The following is a 19029-nucleotide window of genomic DNA, read 5'->3' on the forward strand; positions in this document are numbered from 1 at the left end:
TATCTTGGATTGCCATGACCCTAAAGCTGTTATGATTGGATGAACTTAACCTTTAATATTTTTTTGATGTTTATGTTTGTTGTATGGACACTTCATTGTAAATTGGGTTGACTATTATGTGATGCTTTATTAGTGTGTTAGCAATGGCACAATGAAGCTTTGTTTCAATAGCTGTTCGTTACGGTGTGGCCTTTTAGTGGATTTCCTGTACCATTTTATTGCTGCATTTCAACCTGTTCGAGTATTTTAAAAGCACCCACTTTAAAGGATGGTATGTGACATGCTGCCTAGGTTAATACCGGCCATTACGTTACTTTCCCTAATGAGTTGCTGACTTTTCATCTGCCCTAATATGAAAAAAAAAAATAAGAAAAAAAGAGAAAGGTAAAAGAAAAGGGTATCACTATTAACATTGAGAAACCTCGATTGGTAGTTCCCAAAGAAATCCAGTTGCCTCTTATCGTCGGGTCCAACCACTGCACAGTGACCAACTTCCTAAATATAGTCTTGCATCTAGGTTACATTTGTCAATTTTTTTGCTTGGCATAGATTTGTCAATTTAGCAGTAACACATTTTTACAGGTTAATATCAAGAAAAGAACACCTAAGTCTCCCTCCTTGCTCCTTTTAGCTTCTACTTCATTCAGGCTCCCCTCCTTCCCAAAGCAATCTTAGGATCCTCTCTTGGATTCCTTGGGCCTCCAGGGTATTATGTTTTCATTTTGTTCTGGGGTTGGTCCCCCTTGCTGCTGTCTGTTGAAGGCAGGCCTTTGGTAGGGGTATGCCTAACCCCAGCTTACCCATCAAAAAAAAAAAAAAAAGGCATCCCTGCCTCATGTCTACTAACCAGAAGCTACACCAATCTAAATTTACAGCCAAGCGTGCAACTTGGCCCTGTTTGGTTTGCATGGAAAAACATTTTCAACAGAAACTTTTTTTCATGGGGGAAATTTTTTCCTACATTTTGGAGGCAAATGATATGATTATCGTTAATTTAGAAGGATTTCATCATAAATTTAAGTTACCTCTAAATAAAAATTGAGCGAGGTCGGTTTAGATTATATTCTTTTGTGCGAAAAAAATCCAGAAGGAAATTTTCAAATTATTTTTTCCTTAAGACTGAGATTAACCTGAGTCTCAGTAAAAAATGGTGATGACCAACATTTTACACGGCACATGGTAGATGGTACATATCTTCAGTGATCAAGACCATTGATTTGGTCAGGTACCATGTGAATCGATTACAATATAAAAATCAAGTGTGTAAGGTTAAAGTTAAGGACCAAAGCTCTCATGAGCGACCCGACCACTTTGCCTTCTGCCCATTTGAAGTTCAAAATTAGTCTTACCACAGACTCATTCCAAACGACAATATAACTGAAACAGAAAGCTTCAAAAAGTTCGCCTCTAAAACCGGGTCTTATAACCTATAAAAGAAATTGAGAGAGAGAGAGAGAGAGAGAGAGAGAGAGAGAGAGAGAGAGAGATGGAACATCTAATACCATCTTCATTATGCACAAGTGCTCTAATACATAAAGGTTTATCTGAGCAGTTCAGACCTACCTACTTCCTTATAAAAATATAATTATAATTACATCCAATGCTGTAATCTCTTTACCAAGAAAATATCAGCATAGCTAATACATACAACCTTTTTATAAAAATTCTGTAGGAAGCGGAACATAGGCTCTGGGAATTGAGACAAGGTGTTCAGCTGTCTTTAGGCTTCCTCAATAGTTGCTACCACCACCATGTAGTATCCCTTCAAAAGGTGTCATTGAGAATGGTGGAAAGCAAAAGCTCCTGTACAAAGTGGCACCTTTGAGCCTTCTCCTTCTGCTCCTTTTCAGATAGAGATGGTCCGGCACTGGAAACAGATAAAGTCTATGGGTCAGATCCAAACATAAATGCCAAGAATAAGTGATAAGCAACAGGAATTGAAAAATAAGCCATGATGTAACATTTGCAAAATATGACTCATAAAGTGCCATTAAAAAAAAACAGACTCATAAAGCTAACTAGGGCAATATAAAAGCTTTAGAGTTCCATTATATATTAAAAATCGCAGCCAAAAATTACACTAATCAATAAATAGTGGCATACAGAAAATCAAAGAAGTAAATTCAATTTGTACCTACAGGATCTGTCAAATGCTTTTCATATTCTTCATCCGTGTGTTTGATGATGTCAACAGACTGTGCCCATATCATATTAAAGAGTATGTATCACTTTCTCAATGAAAAAGAGAATCCATAATAGCTAAACAACTACAAGTAATTGAACTCGAGAAAATATTAAAAACATGAGATAAAAGTGCATAGTAAGATGAGAACAAGTGTCCTCAGCCCTCAAACATACTTTGTTATACTTGGCAAAAGAGTAGTCACCCGTGGGAGGAACGCCATTTACAACTCTGGCCTGGAGATTGAGAAATTCAAAACAGCATAAGAAACATAATTGAATGTGTGGCAGTTGGAAATTTCGAAAGCTTAGTCTAATCATATTAAGGTATGGAAACATACCCAATGATAAAGTTGCAAATTATCAGTTCGAGCAGAGGAAGTAAAGGGAAGCCATTGCTAGGAGATCTGCATCAACAATCTCAAATTTGTAACTAAACAACGACTAAAATATTGATACGCAAATTTCCATCTTTTTCAGAAAGACAAACCACACTCCAAACCTTAATTTCAAAATTTTGAACTGACCTTACCTCAAATTTGTAACAGTATGACTTGCCAAGCAGAAATGTTGTCATTCATGCAGCCCAATCTTCATCACTAACATTTATATCCTGAAAATAAACTCATAGGAGAGATTTTTTTGCATCTGTTAAACGCATATTGCAGCAAATACAGGAAGGATGTAGAGAAAACAAAACATTGAATTGCATCTGTTATAATAGGTCAAAATATCCATAGAATGTGTGTGTTGTCGATGACCTGCTCATACAATATCATCACATCTATCTATAATCTAAGGACAGTTCATTCCATTTTTTTTCTGAAATTCATTGTTACAACTGAAACATAGTAAAGCACATGGATTACAAGAATAGGGATGTCCACAGCATCTACAATCTAAACAAACAAACATGCACCATCTATACTCTGCCATCCAAAGTTGGGATGTCCACAACACTATCTGCCATTTAATCTGTAACATAGTGAAGCACATGTAAGTTATATATAGCAGACACATTAAAAGGAACAACAAAATGAGAAAAAATAATGTTTGGGTTATGATCATAACTAAAAAAAAAATTACACAAACCTGTTGTAGTTGTTCAATCTGCCATTAGGTCCTCTTCCGCTTCCTTTTCCAGTCCCTCCTCATTTGATTCCTCTTGATCATTTTTTGTCGACATCTATTGGCACACATAGAAAACACCCAAGTGATATATATATATGTTATCTCTCCGAAAAAAACTACAGAAGGAAGTAGAAATCCATACATTTGAATTCTTGTTATAGGTTCTCATATTATGGCCTAATTGTTCACATTTTTTACACCTCCGTCTCTTTGATCCGGTTTGGGATACCTCTATCGGAGATTTAAACCGTGTAGCATTTCTCGGACGGCCCTTGGTTTTCACAATCTGGGGGTCATGAATAGATATTTCTGGGGTTTCCATGACAATGTTAGAATGTACTTGGCTTCCACTAGTTGACTGGGCATTTTGCCTCTCTTTCTTATGCCGTTCACCATCCGCAATCCATTCATTAAGAGTTTCATCCATCTTCTTGAACAAGCTTTTCGGACATTGATAATCATCTAAATATCTTTGATACTTTGAAATTAGGAACCATTTATGAAGAGGTGTCATCTCATCATTATCTTCTTCGGCCGTAGACACCCCACCATCGAAAACAAATCTTGCCTCAATTGTCCATCTACTCAATATATATCGCTCGGGAATGCTACTTAAACGCCTCAGGGACATTATGCGAAGGATGTGTTTGCATAAAATCCCCTCCATCTCGAACTTGGCACACTCACATATTGCCATCACACCTTCTTCAGCATCTTCAAAGACAACCTTGCACCATCTCCAAGTCTCCTCATCACTCAATCCTACACTGTATTCTGTCACTTTGCCATTCTCACCTAATAAGTCAAACCAACAATCATTGCTATCCTTCATCTCTATCTGGAATAGCGTAAACATTGACCTTGTATAACATTTGCCAGCTTATGCTTCCAATTTGTTCCTTGAAGACAATAATATTGCGTTTGAAGATTTTATCCTGAAATCTTCTTCAGCTTCTTTTTTTCGACGATCTTCAAGTGCCTTATCATATTGTTCGACGAATTTTTGTAGAGTGGTGCTATGGTTAACAAATCCATCAAAGAATGAGTTGATACTTTCGCTACGTGAACTGGATGACATGCCAGCAGTGAAAGTGTCCATAAAATAAGCTGGCACCCAATGACTCCGTAGCTGCCACATGTTACATAGCCAACTGTTTTCTTCAATCCCATATTTCTGCTCAAATTTTCCACATTCTTCCTCACATTTGTTTATGTTTTTCTTGAAATACCACCTATTGTAATCCTTACTGAACTCACTATCAGAATCTCGCATCTGTGCAATATGCTCAACTAGGTGCCTCTGTATGTGCCACGAGCAAAACCTATGACGTGTGTTTGGAAAAACGGTTCGGATAGCATTTCTCATAGCAATGTCCATGTCTGTGATAATACAACCAGGAGCTTTACCAAACATGCATTTTAACCATTGCTCAAATAACCATGTAAATGTCTCCTCTCTCTCATCTGCTAACAACGCACATCCGAATAAGGTAGATTGCCTATGATGGTTAACTCCAGTAAATGGTGCGAAAGGCATCTGAAACCTATTCGTCCTATAGGTCACATCAAAGACAATGACATCAGAGAAGGCCAAGTAAGCATTCATAGCCCGTGAATCGGCCCAAAACATGGATCGCAAATTCCCCTTCTTATCTATCTCCATGGCAAAATAGAAATTTGGATCTTCTGCTCGTCTCTGATGGAACTGTTGGACTACTAGGAATGCTTCTCTCCTCATATTGTTCTGCCTGCGTACTCTCACATGGGACACAACTTGATGTGCTGTGACAGCACTAGCTTTAGATGTGGAAATAAGAAACCTAACAATTTTAGAAGATTGAACCCAGTGTCCACTAAGAGTGTCTATCAAATTTTTGGCGACCAGATTCTTAACGAAGTTATTCTGTGAACGATGCATTTGTCTTTTGCCAGGAGAGGTGAGTTCATGACAATGTTTGGCTTCAAATTTAGACACAACCCATTTCTCATTTTTCTTTCTAATCTCCAACTTCGCTCCACAACCATCTCTTACACTTCGATGCAACTTCACTTCTTTTCCTACTTGCCTCTTATCTTTAGTATTTTTGAACCCCTCTCTAGCACAAACAAATCTCCTCATTATAACTTCATGATTTGCCTTCGACTTTTCGGTCTTGGATTTCCTTATACCAAAACCTGTGGCCAACCCATAAATATTATAAAACTCATACGCAGCTTCTACACTTTCAAACTCCTGCTTGAGAAAGGGTTCCTTATATACATGACTCTCACCATCATCTTCACTAGTGTTACCACTACAATCCTCCTCGTTAACCATAGAAAGTAAGGCATCATCATTTGGATTTCCCCTTTCCTCATCCAAAAGTAAGTCCCTCCTCATCCAAAAGTAAGTCATTGCCGACAGATTCATTGTTTATTAAACCAAAAGCTTCCCCCTCCTCATCAAAAAGTAACCTATTAGCATCAATGTCATCAATTGATAACCCAATAATTTGCTCAAAGTTACTATCCATCAAGTAGTCCCTTCTAATAAGAAAAACCACAATCAGAGGACATTTCAGAATCTTCATAATCAGATAGAATAAACTACAAATATAATAAAGCAAATTAATGATATAGGAAAATGATCGACAATAGGCGTTGTTGAAATAACCTTCACACCAAAAAATAGCCCCACAATTCCTAATACTACCTTTAAATGAGTTTTTCTCTACCATTTTTATGAGCTTTAAATGGTTGAAAAAGGCAGAAAATGGCCTTACAAACCACCAAAATCACCCCATTCAGGCTACGAATGCAAAAAGTTAGCTCCATTGCAAAAACCCCTAAAAATGGTTGAAAACTTCATAGCAAAAACCTAAACAGCCACTTTTATGAACTTTAAATGGCTCAAAAAGGAAGAAAAATAGCCTTCAAAACCACTAAAATCACGCCATTAAACCTTGCAAACCAGTAAAATCACTCCATTCAGCCTACAAATGCAAAAAAATAGCTCCATTGCAAAAATCCCTAAATATGACTGAAAATTTCATAGCAAAAACCAGAACATCCATTTTTTACAGCTTCAAATAGCTGAAAAAGGAAGATAAATGGCCTTGAAAACAAGTAAAATCACCCAATAAAAACTTGCAAACCAGTAAAATCACTCAATTCAGCCTACGAATGCAAAAAAAAAGCTCCATTGCAGAAACCCCTAAAAATGGCTGAAATTCTCATTGCAAAAACCACAACAAAAATTTTCAACCAATTTTTACAGCTTTAAATGGCTGAAAAAGAAAGAAAAATGGCCTTCCAAACCCCTAAAATCACCCCATTCAAGCATTGAATGCAAAAAAAAAAGAAGAGGCAAAGAGATGAAAAAAACCATACCTTAGAACTGAGACAAATCTGGCAGAGAGGGACAAAGAGAGAGCGAGAGAGGGTGGTGTCGTTCGCTGTATTTTTCAATGGTTTCTTCTCACATAGAGAGAGAGAGAGAGAGAGAGAGAGAGAGAGAGAGAGAGAGAGAGAGAGAGAGAGAGAGAGAGGAGAGAGAGGGTGGGTTTTGTTGGTTTTTCAAAAACCCATATTTTTAGGGGTTTTTGCAATCGTGGTTTCAAATGGGTTTTGATCAAAAACCCATGTTTCTTCTCTCTCTCTCTCTCTCTCTCTCACACACACACACACACACACACACACACACACACACAGAGAGGAGAGGAGAGAATCGTGGCTTCAAATGGGTTTCGATCAAAAACCCATGTTTCTTCTCAGAGAGAGAGAGAGAGAGAGAGAGAGAGAGAGAGAGAGAGAGAGAGGGAGAGAGAGGGGAGAGAATCGTGGCCTGGGTTTCTTCTCACACAGAGAGCACAGAGAGAGAGAGAGAGAGAATGGTGGCTTTCGTTCGTTGGCTTTCGTTGAATTTGGGTTTTTACTTTCGAGGGCTGAGATTAGATTGGAATCGATCCAACGATTCTTAATAGGGAGGAGTAGAATTCCTTCTCTAGGGGGCCGACTAGAAAATCTTTCCTCATATGTATATATATATATATATATATATATATATATATATGACTATTTCCTGTTTTTTCTATTTATTCTCCTCTTAGCGTAGGAACGAAAATTCTCGACAAAAAAACAGAGGGTAGAGTGAGGAGTATGCAAAGCAAATTAAATTTCCATATGTTTTCTAAGTTGCAATGTATTCAATTTGGGTTTTTGGGTGGGGCATGGACATGTAGATATCAGACCATCCATTTCATATAGCAACTTATTAGCAAGTTAATCTTAACCAATTCGATCAATGATCTATTGGGGTATAAGTTCCTATTGCTTTAGGAATAGGACTCTATATTTTCATATCTCCATTCTTTATCCAAAACAACCCCAACAACTTTTAAATAGCCCATTGCTATTGTGGAACCCGATCCGAGAGAGGCGGGGGATGAGCCCTCAGAAGAAGTCTCTTTGGAATCATTCACGTGAATGGAGAGCTCTACCAAGGAACTCTCGAAAGAAATGCCTCTCACAGCATGAGTGGCGATGCAAAGTGAGATCCCTCTCGATTCGGGGACTAGCCCGGATTCTAAATGTACCTTAAACAAAGAAGAATCGTCATCCAAGGAACTGGGCCCTGGATCCCATACTATGCTCTGTTGCAACGGATAACCAGATATATATAAAAGGTTCGTGCCTGGTTACGAATTTGGAAGGTCCGAAGAGCACCTCATCCGCCCAAGTGCAAACAACTGGTCTCTTATGCCATTTACTTATTGATTTTGAAGAGTTTTGGACGAAAGTCATGTGAAATGGGAACACATATCTCCGAGAAGACGTCTACCTAATCATGCATGTCTCGGAGATGAAAATAATAAACACGTGTAAAAGAAATAAAATGAGTGTCACCTAAAAGTAGCTAGGTTATGAGTGTTAAGCCTAATTGATGTCTAAGTTCTGATGGGCAAACACATGCACGCTACAGCTAAAGGTATAAGGTCTGCACAAGAAAGTAAGAAAACACAGTAAAACACACAACACAATTCAACTCTACACACGACTCAACACGACAAACCCTAAAACTCTAATGCAATACTTGACTCGGACCAAGATGGCCATCCATCCTGGCTGCTCTACATATCCCGGCCTAGGGAAGAATCAGAATCAACGTAGTTCAATGACTTATTCTAAACTACGATGCCTAACCATCTAGAACCGCTATCCTAGACTTGATCCACTAGACTCGACTGATTTTTAAAGCTTTTTGTATGATTGCTTAAGTTCAAATGAATTGTAATTTTTAGGACTCTCTATATGCCCTAACTAATGCAAGTTGATTAGCCTTAAGCTAATGCAGGTGGGCCCTACATCCTATATGTAGCTAGGCTGTGCAACCTAATGAAAACCATGGGCTGACTATATGCTTCCTAGTCTAGCCATCAGTTCGACTAAATGTCTAACCGATCAACTCGAGGCCTCCTAACTCTAGAGACACTCACACGACAGGACACACTAAACCAACACAGATCAGGACAGACTCCTAACTTTAAAACACCCCAAACATCTAAGACAGACTCCTAACTCTAGGGGAAGATCTTTTTGAAAAGATTTTGAAGAATTTTTTTATTTTTAGAAGGTTTGAAATGTTTATTTTTAAAGGTTTGGCTAGATCTGGGATGTGGATCCCAAGCTGCACTACGTACCCTATGGAAAGGGATCAAGCCAACGTAGTTCGGAAACAGACTTTCTTAACTACTCCTAATGACTGAAGACTTTTGAGATTATTTTCAGATGTTTTTGGAATTTTGATATGTTTCAATGTTTTTGAATTTTTAAAGGATTATCCCTTCTAGCCAAAGGGGAAACAAAGAGACAACCAGAAGGAGAAGAACACTCCTGTGAGAAATGTCAGTGTGTTAAATAGATGATAGAATGGAAGGAATCTCAAGAAGGTGTGAAAACCTAGGAAGACTGAGTTAAACCCTAAGAGAAAGGGGAAGAACTAGATTAAAAATGAAGACTTCTAGCTCTTTTCTGAAAGAGTGTGCAAATGAGACAAGGTTTGTCTCTCAAATGAAAATGACCATTAAGATCGGTGAGACATAGCCTGTCTCCTAAAAGAGAATAATCGACAAGAGAATGAGACTGGGCGAGTCTCCTAAAAGAAAAGGATGAGACTGAGCGAGTCTCCCTAAATGAAAAAGATGAGACTGGACGAATTTTCCTAAATGTGAATGACCATCTAATGAGACATAGCATGTCCCCCTAAAAAGATGTGATGAGTAAAGCAAAAGAGACAAAGCCTGTCTCCCCAAAACGATGATGACTGCTAGGATAAATGAGGCACAACCTGTCTCCTAAGAAGGGCTCTAGATAGCTCTTTCATTGCCCTTGCAATAAACAAGGACAAATTCTAAGGGTTTCTAAAGACTATGCAAGTCTATAGAGAGAAAAGAAGAAAGAAGGGAGTACTACCACGACTGGGTAAGTCTCTCTAAAGATGGGCTTGGGCTAACGCCTTCATCGCCCTGACTTGAGAAGAAAACAGGTTTCACTTATATTCTTTCAACTATAGGTGACAAAATAAGTAATCATGAGATAGCTTTTTCCTTAGAACAAGAACACCCACTTATTATCTAAACAAGAAAGAACAAATCTCTATAATAAGTCTATAATAAGCGAACAAAATATGTAGAAAGGGATGACCTCAAAGAGCATTAGCATTTACAACATCATAATGATTTACCTCCTTGCTCCTTTATCTCAAAACAGTTCTAAAACAAAGCTATAGGTAGAGATTATATCATTTCCCAAATCCAAATATGTTAAAATGACTCTAATTGTAAGAAATGAAAACAATTGTCACTTACTTCCTGAGACACTTACTTCTTAAGATAGAAGAATAAAACAATTATGGAAACCACTTGGACATCTCTAAACTAACACAGAGGATTCACTTTTAGCTAATACACAAATAAAGTCAAATTAATTCCATCTGATACTCATCTGTTCACCTGCTTAATATACATATGTATCATTGTGCAGTCAAAATTTTATATAACAATTACCAACTCAAAATGTAAATGAGTCTCCTTCTCAACTAAAATTCTGAAAACTTAGGCCATTCAAACAATCCAAATTCAATTAGTAATTGTTTAATTGAGAACATATTTTCAGGTTATGAAATTCCAACAATTCTTATCCTAATAACTCAAATGCCATTGTGGACCCCGATCCGAGATAGGCGGCGAGGGAACGGGTCCCTCACACCATCTGGACCATCCACGTGTGAAGGAGAGCTCTACCAGGAAACTCTCGAAACGGATGCCACCCTCATAGCATAGCACGAGTGGCGATGTAAAAAGAAAGAGATATGTCTTGATCCGGAACCGAGGTGCGAAACCGAGAGATACCTAAAATAAACTCAGAGTCGCCATCCATGGATATACCATGGAACCCTAAAATCAAATCCTCTGTGCAATGGATAACCAGAAATATATATGGGTTCGTGCCTGGTTACGAATGGGGAAGGTCTGAGAGCACCCCCAATTCGTCCGAGTGCAAGCACTTGGTCTCTTATGCCATTTATTATTAACTCCAAAGAAGTTTGGGTAAAAATCATGTGAAATGGGAACAATCCTCAGGAGTCGTCTACCTAAGCATGCATTTCCTGAGGATAAAAAAAATAAACACATATAAAATAAAATGAAAGAATGTGTCACCTAAGCATAGCTAGGTTATGAGTGACATGCCTAATGGGTGTCTAAGTTCTGATGTGCAAAAACATGCAAGCTATAGCTAAAAGTATAGTATCAGTACGAGAAAGTAAGAAAATACATCAAAATATGTAATAACAACACAATAAATCCTAAGACTATAAAACATTAGCCCGAGTCCTCGGATGATCTGGTATTCATCCAAAGAAGCCTACGTATCCCCGCCTCCACGAGAATCAAGGCAACGTAGTTCTTCGCGCCTATTCTAAGCTATGATGCCTAAGACACCTAGCCCTCTACCCTAGACTCGATCTAAAAGACCGGACTAGTTATTAAAGTTTCTTGTACGATTATTTAAATTCCAGTGAATTGTGGATTTTTAGGACACCCTATATGCCCTAACTAAATGCATGTTAGCCCTAGGCTAATGCAAGTGATTCCTACAACCTATGTGTAACTAGGCTGTATTTCCTAAGGAAAACCAAAGGTGGACTAGCGTATCCTACTCTAGTCATCACTCGGCGATGTGGATCGCCGACTGACCGGACGGAGGCGCTCCTATAACTCTAGGACATACCCCTAACTCTAAAACAAGCACACAGCAAACAAACAATCAAACAACCTATCAAAAGAAAAACCCTAACTCTAAAACTCTCTATCTAGGAGAAACTCCTAACTCTAGAGGAATTTCTTTTGAAAACAAGATTTTAAAGGTTTTTGAAGAAGGTTTAAAACATTTATTTACAGAAAAGTTTGGCTGGACTTGGGATGTAAATCCCAAGCTGCACTACGTACCTCGGAAGAGGATCAAGCCAACGTAGTTCGAAACGAACTCTCAAACTACGCTTCTAAAAGAAACACTCACACTTTAGATTTTTTAAGGTTTTTTTATATTTTCAAATGTTTTTAATATTTTTAAAGTTTTCAAATATTTATTTTTTTTAGTTTTAAATTTCTAATGTTTTTGGATTTTAAAGCTTTTCCAATGCTTAGAACCTTTAGATGAATTCACTCTTACAGAGAACAAACAAGCATAACCAAAAACTAGGGCAAAGCCCTAAAGCAAAAAAAGGGAAACCCCAAACAAGCAACTAACGCCTCAAAGAGACGAACCACAACAAGAAAGATAGCGTCCCAAGAAGAGAGAAAACGATCCAAGATCCCAAGCAAGCAAAGCTCTAATAAGACTGAGTTAGCCTCTAATCAAAGCGAAGTAATCAACAATTCTAAAGGAGAAACTCCGAACTAACAACACTAAAGAGGGGAACAAATGAGTCAGACACTCTCTAATAACTCTACCGAGTCAAAGACTCACTCTAAAAGAGGAGGCCACTCTAACATGAGGCTAGGTAAGCCTCTTAAAGGGGAAACTCTCTACATGAGACAAGGCTTGTCGCCGAGACACAAATGACGTAAAAAGGAATAAGAGACCCTGCGCATATTTGGCAAAGGTAAAACACCCAGCCGGGCCGGACAGCTGCCTAGCCCTAGGGTGCAACAAATGTGCAACCCAATACCCATAAGGGTAGGGGTATGCTGCCAATCCGAGTAGGGTGTTCTCCCAAAACCAAACGACGCACAAAGAGGAGGTTTAGCAAGAGAGTGAGACTGGGCAAGTCTCTTATATACAAAGGAGGGGTATGCTACTTGGACTGAGCAAATCCCCTAAGGATGGGCTTGGGCTAGCGCCTTCATCGCCCTTGCCACGGAAAACGAGCAGGTAACACATAACCCAACTAGTGACTAAGAAATAAATGCTCTATACCCCTATCACATAGACTTATTTCAAATGATCTAAGGTAAGCCAAGATGAGCTAAAACATTTATTCACTATGCCTCAAACAAACATATACTTGTTATGAGAAACCAAATTTCCCTAATATTAATACAGAATGTCAATCAGTATTACATAAATATCAAATCCAATGGAAAACATTCCATTATACTACAAATAGTCTATCAACAATAGAAAATATACTCGACATGGTGCAGGTATCAGATGAAATGTTTCTCTCATTAGCACAATTATTAAGAACCAATCAAAAGCATAATCATTCAATGGCTTGGAGAACATTCTATGTAAGCACTTGTAAAAATACTTCTCAAATGATCATGCGATATCAATTAACCATACAAACCATGACATGAATTATACACACATGCACATGTATCCATAATAAAGTAAACACTCTTGAATCGGAAATTCCCTTACAAGCATACAATTGAATAGTACTTATGGACTGAATTATGCAAAACAAGGGATGAACTGGGATGAACCTATAAGAGTAACAGTCATGTGTTTCTTTAACTCAACTAAAAAAAACACAATTGTAAAGCATAGAAATTGTGGGACAGCAGCATGCATTAATGAACAATAAACATATGTATTTTAATTCATCCCAAAATTTCAATTACAAAGTAATGAAACTATGAGACATCAGCTATGCGATGATGGCAGCAGATATGTGCTTTTTGATTCATCCCAAAATCATAATTATAAAGTACTGAAACTATGGGACAGCAGTTACACATTAATGGACAGCAGACATGTGCTTTTTGATTCATCCTAAAATCATAATTATAAAGTACTGAAACTATGGGACAGCAGTGGCGTGCTTTTGAACCAAATAAAAATCATAATTGTGAATATTACTTCAATGAAATAGACTCAAGTATAAACTATGTTATACACAATGGTGATAATATTAACAAATCAAAAGAAGTATGACTGTTACCCTTCCTGTTACCACTTCAATCATGAACCTGTACACACATAAATCTGCTCATAAGTATTTCCAAACAGAAATCACTTTTCAATTAAAAACATAACAATCTAGCAGATTTAGACCATATTAATATTTCTGAAATAATCCAATGTGCAAGCTCGCACTATTCACCTACATTATCACGTTTGACCCACATTATCTAACAATTAAAAACAAAACGAACTCATTATGTTACTGCTCAAATTGCTTGGAGAGAAAACAACATAATTTCATCCCCTTGAATGATTTCGCACAGTAGGCTCACACTTTTTTAATGGCCAAACAGAGACATAAAAAAAAATCAAAGAGCAAACCACCCAACCCATGTTCTTTGGACTTCAAGAGGCAAACAAATGTTCAAATAAAGTTGAAGAACATAATATTTTGGTCTAAGCTATTGATATTTCTGCAATCAAATATTCCTTAAGCTCTTTTTGGACCATCACAAGGAAACTATCATATGATTTAAAGATGGGAACAAGATATTCTTATACAAAGTGACTTTAAGTATTCAATTGAGAAGCCATTGGCGAGAGTAAAGAAGAAATGCATGCACTGGACTGTGATCATCTCAGTACAGGAATTGAACCTTGCTCACTTTCACCATCCCCGTCAGCTATGATCATTACAATTCTTAAAGTAAATTAAGTACAAAAAGCTGATGATATTAAGAGAGGCAAACTGGGTAAGTACAACAGCAAACATGGTGATATACATGTCAAGAGACCAACAACAGCAATACTATTTTCGATCAATCATATTCAATCCTTCCTATTTCTTTAACCCTCAAGATGTTGGCAAAGAAAGAAATGGCCCTTCAACCTATTGTAACTTCAATACCTCATGACAAATGATACCACCTGGCTTTGACAACTACACAAATTCATCTTGTTTACTTGAAAAAGTAACTTAGTCTAGCCAAGAAATACAGTCTTTAAACTATGGTAGAACCCATATCAACAGTTCTTCGAAGGACTCAATTATAGGCAAACATAATTTGCCTAGCACATGAGAATATTCCAAGTAGCTTGGGTTCACATGTACTGCCAATATAGAAAATATGAGAGCTAATATTGTCAAGGTGAAATGGTGGCTGGTAACAAGGAGCTGGATATTGGTAATGTTGGGGAAATAGTTACAATGGTATTGGGATTATTTCAAAAACTTGTTATACCCTCTGTTACAGTCTTATTTCCTCATGGTTGACACATAACCTCAAATATTTATGACAATTGTCAAGGATAATTCTAATGTGAAACCAGTTCATTACAATGCTCAAACCAAAACAATCCAATATGGCAATGGTATCAGGTTTCGCACAACAATCAATGTAAAAATTACCTTCAACAGTGCAAACATTTAATCCAAGGTGTTTAAAAACACATTAATACATGAGCTCTTATATGAAACTTGTGCAAACAGAAATGACTCTCTATAATGATTTAAATGCAAAGCCTACCTATTATTAAATGAATCCCCAAAGATCACAAAATCACATCCACACATCCAACAATGAATAACTAGGAAATTTGCCACAAATTATAAACGATTTATCACATAATCCCAACAAGGGATTAATCATTTACTACTAACCGAATATTACATAAAAATAAGCTTAGATTACAAGAAAAATGTATCACAAGTTTTGACCATGTACCACCGAATGAAAATCACAAAGAAGACTTTCATCTATAGAAGAAATTCTTGAATATTTCTGATCAACTACAACATTATAACATAAAATCTCATTCAAGATCACACAGCTCAAGCAAAAGATCAAATGAAATTAAAACATGTAAAATAAAATAAAAATCAGCAATTAAGATGAAGATCATGTGCAAGAACAGTAAAAATGAAATTCTAAACGATTACCAAATGAGAGTACTCAAATTCAAATTGAGATTATGAGACTTTGATCTTTCCTTCTTTAAAACTTCTTAGCAAACCCTTGATTCATAAGTAATTCTCACAAATCTTAAACTGAGAAGGATTAAAATTCAAAAGAGAAACTAAACTACAGATATCGACTACAAAAATTATAAATCATCTAATAAACAATCAATCAACGAAATCACAAAGTGATCAAATCAAAATTATAATCAAAGTTACAAATATCACTCTCAAATAGAATTTATTAGTCTAATTAATAGAAGAACCGAATAATACCTAAGTCTCTTACCTTTTGCAGCTATTCGAACCTTTTCCCTTTGCTTTCCTTTCTCCTCTCAAATTTGTAATCCTCTTTTCAAAGCTCTAGATCAATTAGATCCCAAATTCTAACCCTGGCCGAATTCCAATGAAAACACCAGATCTACTAATTATTTATGAAGAAAATATGGCTAGATCTGGATCATAAACGATCAGATCTAAAGAATTTTCAAATTAAGGTTTCAGATCTGAGAACCTGGCCGGAAAATCGCTGGAATTTGACTTAAAAAAAATGGAGTCTGCCGGATTTAGGATCGCAATAGCAGGATCTAGGATTTCACGACTCGGATCTAAAATTTAGAGGATAGAAACAAAGTCTAGATGAGATAGAAAGAGGAGACAATGACAGTAGAACTTAAAGAAGAAAATAATAAAATGATTTAATGGGGAAATCGACTGACCGGAAAGGATCGGAGATCGAAAATAACTGGAATCTAGTAGATCCGATCGGAGAAGATGATCGGAGGGATAGATCTGGAAATTTCGATTTCTCTCTCTCTCTCTCTCTCTCTCTCTCTCTCTCTGAATTTCCAATGAGGAAATCTCAGATTTCCTTCTTAATCTCTTTTAGATCCTTCAACGGAATATGACCAGAGTTTTTAGGGGAAGATGATCGGAGAAGACGATCAGAGGGGAGGAAAACCTAAATCTCTCTCTCTCTCTCTGCTTTTTCACGAGAAAATGAACAATGTCTCTTTTTCTTTGATTTTTTTTTATATATTAAAATAGAAAAACTGATATCTGCACTCCCACTTGATGAGGCGCGCGGATTTTGATGAGGCGCGCCCGCCAGATTTGTCTTATTCGGCTCGGGCGCGCCCATCGCAGGATAATTCACCCCCTTCTCAAATGGACATTCCTTATTGCGGATAAATCACCCCCCTCATACATTCATACTACACCCCTTTCCCGGCTCGTCTTATTTGACCAATCAGATTGGATTTTGATGGAATTTGGCGGGAGCCTTGGTGAGACCTTAACCTAACTTAGGGTAGAAATTGGGGTCCTAAATCATTGATTAGGTAAGGCTTCGCGCAAATACCGCGAATACGGGTCTGGTCAAAATGGGGTGTCTACAACCATCACGACATACTCTTTCCCAATGGATTATCTAAATGAATTTTGAAATATATAGTTTACTGGACACATTCAACTATTTATTATAAAAAAAATGAACCTAAACAATTATTCATATAGTCATCATACCAAACCATAAAAAATAGCAATTTCATGTAGTCCACAAAATTTCTAACTAAGCACTTGATTACCAAACACTAAACTCTACTTTTGAAAGGTGAGACTCAAAATCCCTATGCAATTACAGCTACTCAAAATTGCCAAATCCTAATAACATAATTAGTGAGCCACTCTTAAAATCCAAAAATCCACACCCACTGAAAGTCATTTTCTTTTATTTTTTCAAAACTTTAAAATTTCACCTACTAAATTCCGGCATAAGAACCTCTTATCACAGCAACATTATAATCTTTCTTTTTGAAATTCTCTTATATAGAACAACATCAAGGTAAAAATTTACACAAAACTTCTATTCCCAGCACCAGATGGTTATCATATCACATTCATCACGTCTTTTACTACTATTGTACACCAATTCAAATGATAGATAACCTGTTCACGCAACAAAACAAGCTATACTTATACTGGTTCTAGAAATATGAAGGAAAGCACTCCCTATCAGCTTACAAATGAAATCCAATTTGAAAATGATGCCGTATAAACATAAAACACATCTATTTAATGAGAAAGTCACAAACAAACAAAAGAATTACAAGTGCTAACAAATTATAGATTTCCAGAGAAATTTTTGAACTTAAAATTCACTCAGATCTACAATCTATCATAGTAATATCCTAATGAACAATCTTAGAATAAAATCATCAACAAAATCAATAAATATGATTTCAACTGAAATTATTTCAAAATTTTAAAATACCTGTGTTGATCTTTTCCTTTCTTCCTCTTGATTTCTGTTGAAACGAATGAATAGAGCAAGGACCAAATTGATAAATCTCAGCAAGAACAAGCTAGATCCGAGCTCAAGAATCTCAGATCCAGAGTTTCATAATATGAGTTAAATGAAAGCATTAACAATTTCTGAATGTTATCCAACGAACAGAAATCCCCTTCAATGGATTTGTCTCTCTTTTCCTTCAACGAAAGTCTCTCATATCTTTCTTACAAATCTAATTTCCATAATTTTTTTAGTTTTGAAATCAATGAGCTTAGATCGAAGGTTTTGAGGATGAAACTAGGGTTTGAATAAAGGTAGAAATGAACAGATCTAATGTCTAGCAAGAAGAAAAGATGAATTTCAAGGAGAATCAAAACAGACCGGAACTCAGGCAAGCTCGCCGGAGTTAGGGTTTCTATTTAGGGTTTGGTGATGATAGGGTTTGAGACAAGAGGAAGAGATAAAAAAAATGTAAGAATTAACAAAGAATAAAAGAGAGTAACTTGGAGACGAAAAACCGGCTTGAATTTGGCCGGATTCCTGCCGGATCTCACCGGAGAAGAAAATGAACAAGAGGATTTTTTTTTTGTAAGGGTTTTAGAAGAGGTTAGGGCAAAAATGAGGGGACAAAAGAGAAGAACAAGCTTAACTATATAGGAAATAGACCGATCGGAGCTAAGCCGGAGCTTTAGCCGGAAACAATGGAGGAGATCAAGTTCTCTTTCTCTCTCTCTCTCTCTCTCTCTCTCTCTCTCTCTCTCAGATTTTTAGAAAAATGAGGGCTCCCCTGTTTGTAACGAAAATGGGCTTTATATAAGGAGATGCCAAATTCGCACCCCCTCTATTACCTTGGACAGCCCCATTTAGCATGTTCAATATGAATTTTCCATTCATAACAGGTGGTTCAGGTAATAATAAAAAGAAATGATATATACTACCCCTTTTTCTACTTGCAACCGATCCCTTTCCATCTCTTTTCAAAAGGGGTATCCACCATGCCTTGATATTGACTCACTCATTTTGCCTTTTTTTTTATACTCTTGATGCAAAATAGAGGCTGATATCCGCACACCCCTATTTA

General features: G+C 36.9%; 2 protein-coding genes and 1 long non-coding RNA gene across 3 annotated transcripts; all 3 read right to left on the minus strand.

The window, feature by feature from the left end:
• Nucleotides 1-2127: 2127 nt before the first annotated feature.
• LOC143862052 (uncharacterized) lies at nucleotides 2128-2573 on the minus strand. Its single transcript, XR_013240135.1, has 3 exons — nucleotides 2523-2573; nucleotides 2359-2418; nucleotides 2128-2195 (listed from the first exon to the last, which is right to left on the minus strand). It is a non-coding gene; the product is annotated as an uncharacterized LOC143862052 (long non-coding RNA).
• Nucleotides 2574-3016: 443 nt separating this feature from the next.
• On the minus strand, nucleotides 3017-4144 carry LOC143861580 (protein FAR1-RELATED SEQUENCE 7-like). The gene is made up of 2 exons (XM_077372485.1): nucleotides 3542-4144; nucleotides 3017-3022 (listed from the first exon to the last, which is right to left on the minus strand). Exons 1-2 carry the CDS (start codon nucleotides 4142-4144, stop codon nucleotides 3017-3019), a joined length of 609 nt encoding a protein of 202 aa, XP_077228600.1.
• A 48-nt stretch (nucleotides 4145-4192) lies between these two features.
• Nucleotides 4193-5707, minus strand: LOC143861581 (protein FAR1-RELATED SEQUENCE 5-like). Its single transcript, XM_077372486.1, has one exon. The coding sequence runs from the start codon at nucleotides 5705-5707 to the stop codon at nucleotides 4193-4195; it is 1515 nt and encodes a 504-aa protein (XP_077228601.1).
• Between the last annotated feature and the right edge of the window lie 13322 nt (nucleotides 5708-19029).

Source organism: Tasmannia lanceolata, unplaced genomic scaffold (assembly GCF_043159265.1).
Source record: "Tasmannia lanceolata isolate RefF3 unplaced genomic scaffold, GAP_Taslan_0.1 ptg000037l, whole genome shotgun sequence".
Lineage (NCBI taxonomy): Eukaryota > Viridiplantae > Streptophyta > Magnoliopsida > Canellales > Winteraceae > Tasmannia > Tasmannia lanceolata.

What these genes read in the sequence shown, in the direction of transcription:
- LOC143861580 (XM_077372485.1), bottom strand. Translation starts at nt 4,144, where the DNA reads ATGAAGGATAGCAATGATTGTTGGTTTGACTTATTAGGTGAGAATGGC.
- LOC143861581 (XM_077372486.1), bottom strand. Translation starts at nt 5,707, where the DNA reads ATGACTTACTTTTGGATGAGGAGGGACTTACTTTTGGATGAGGAAAGG.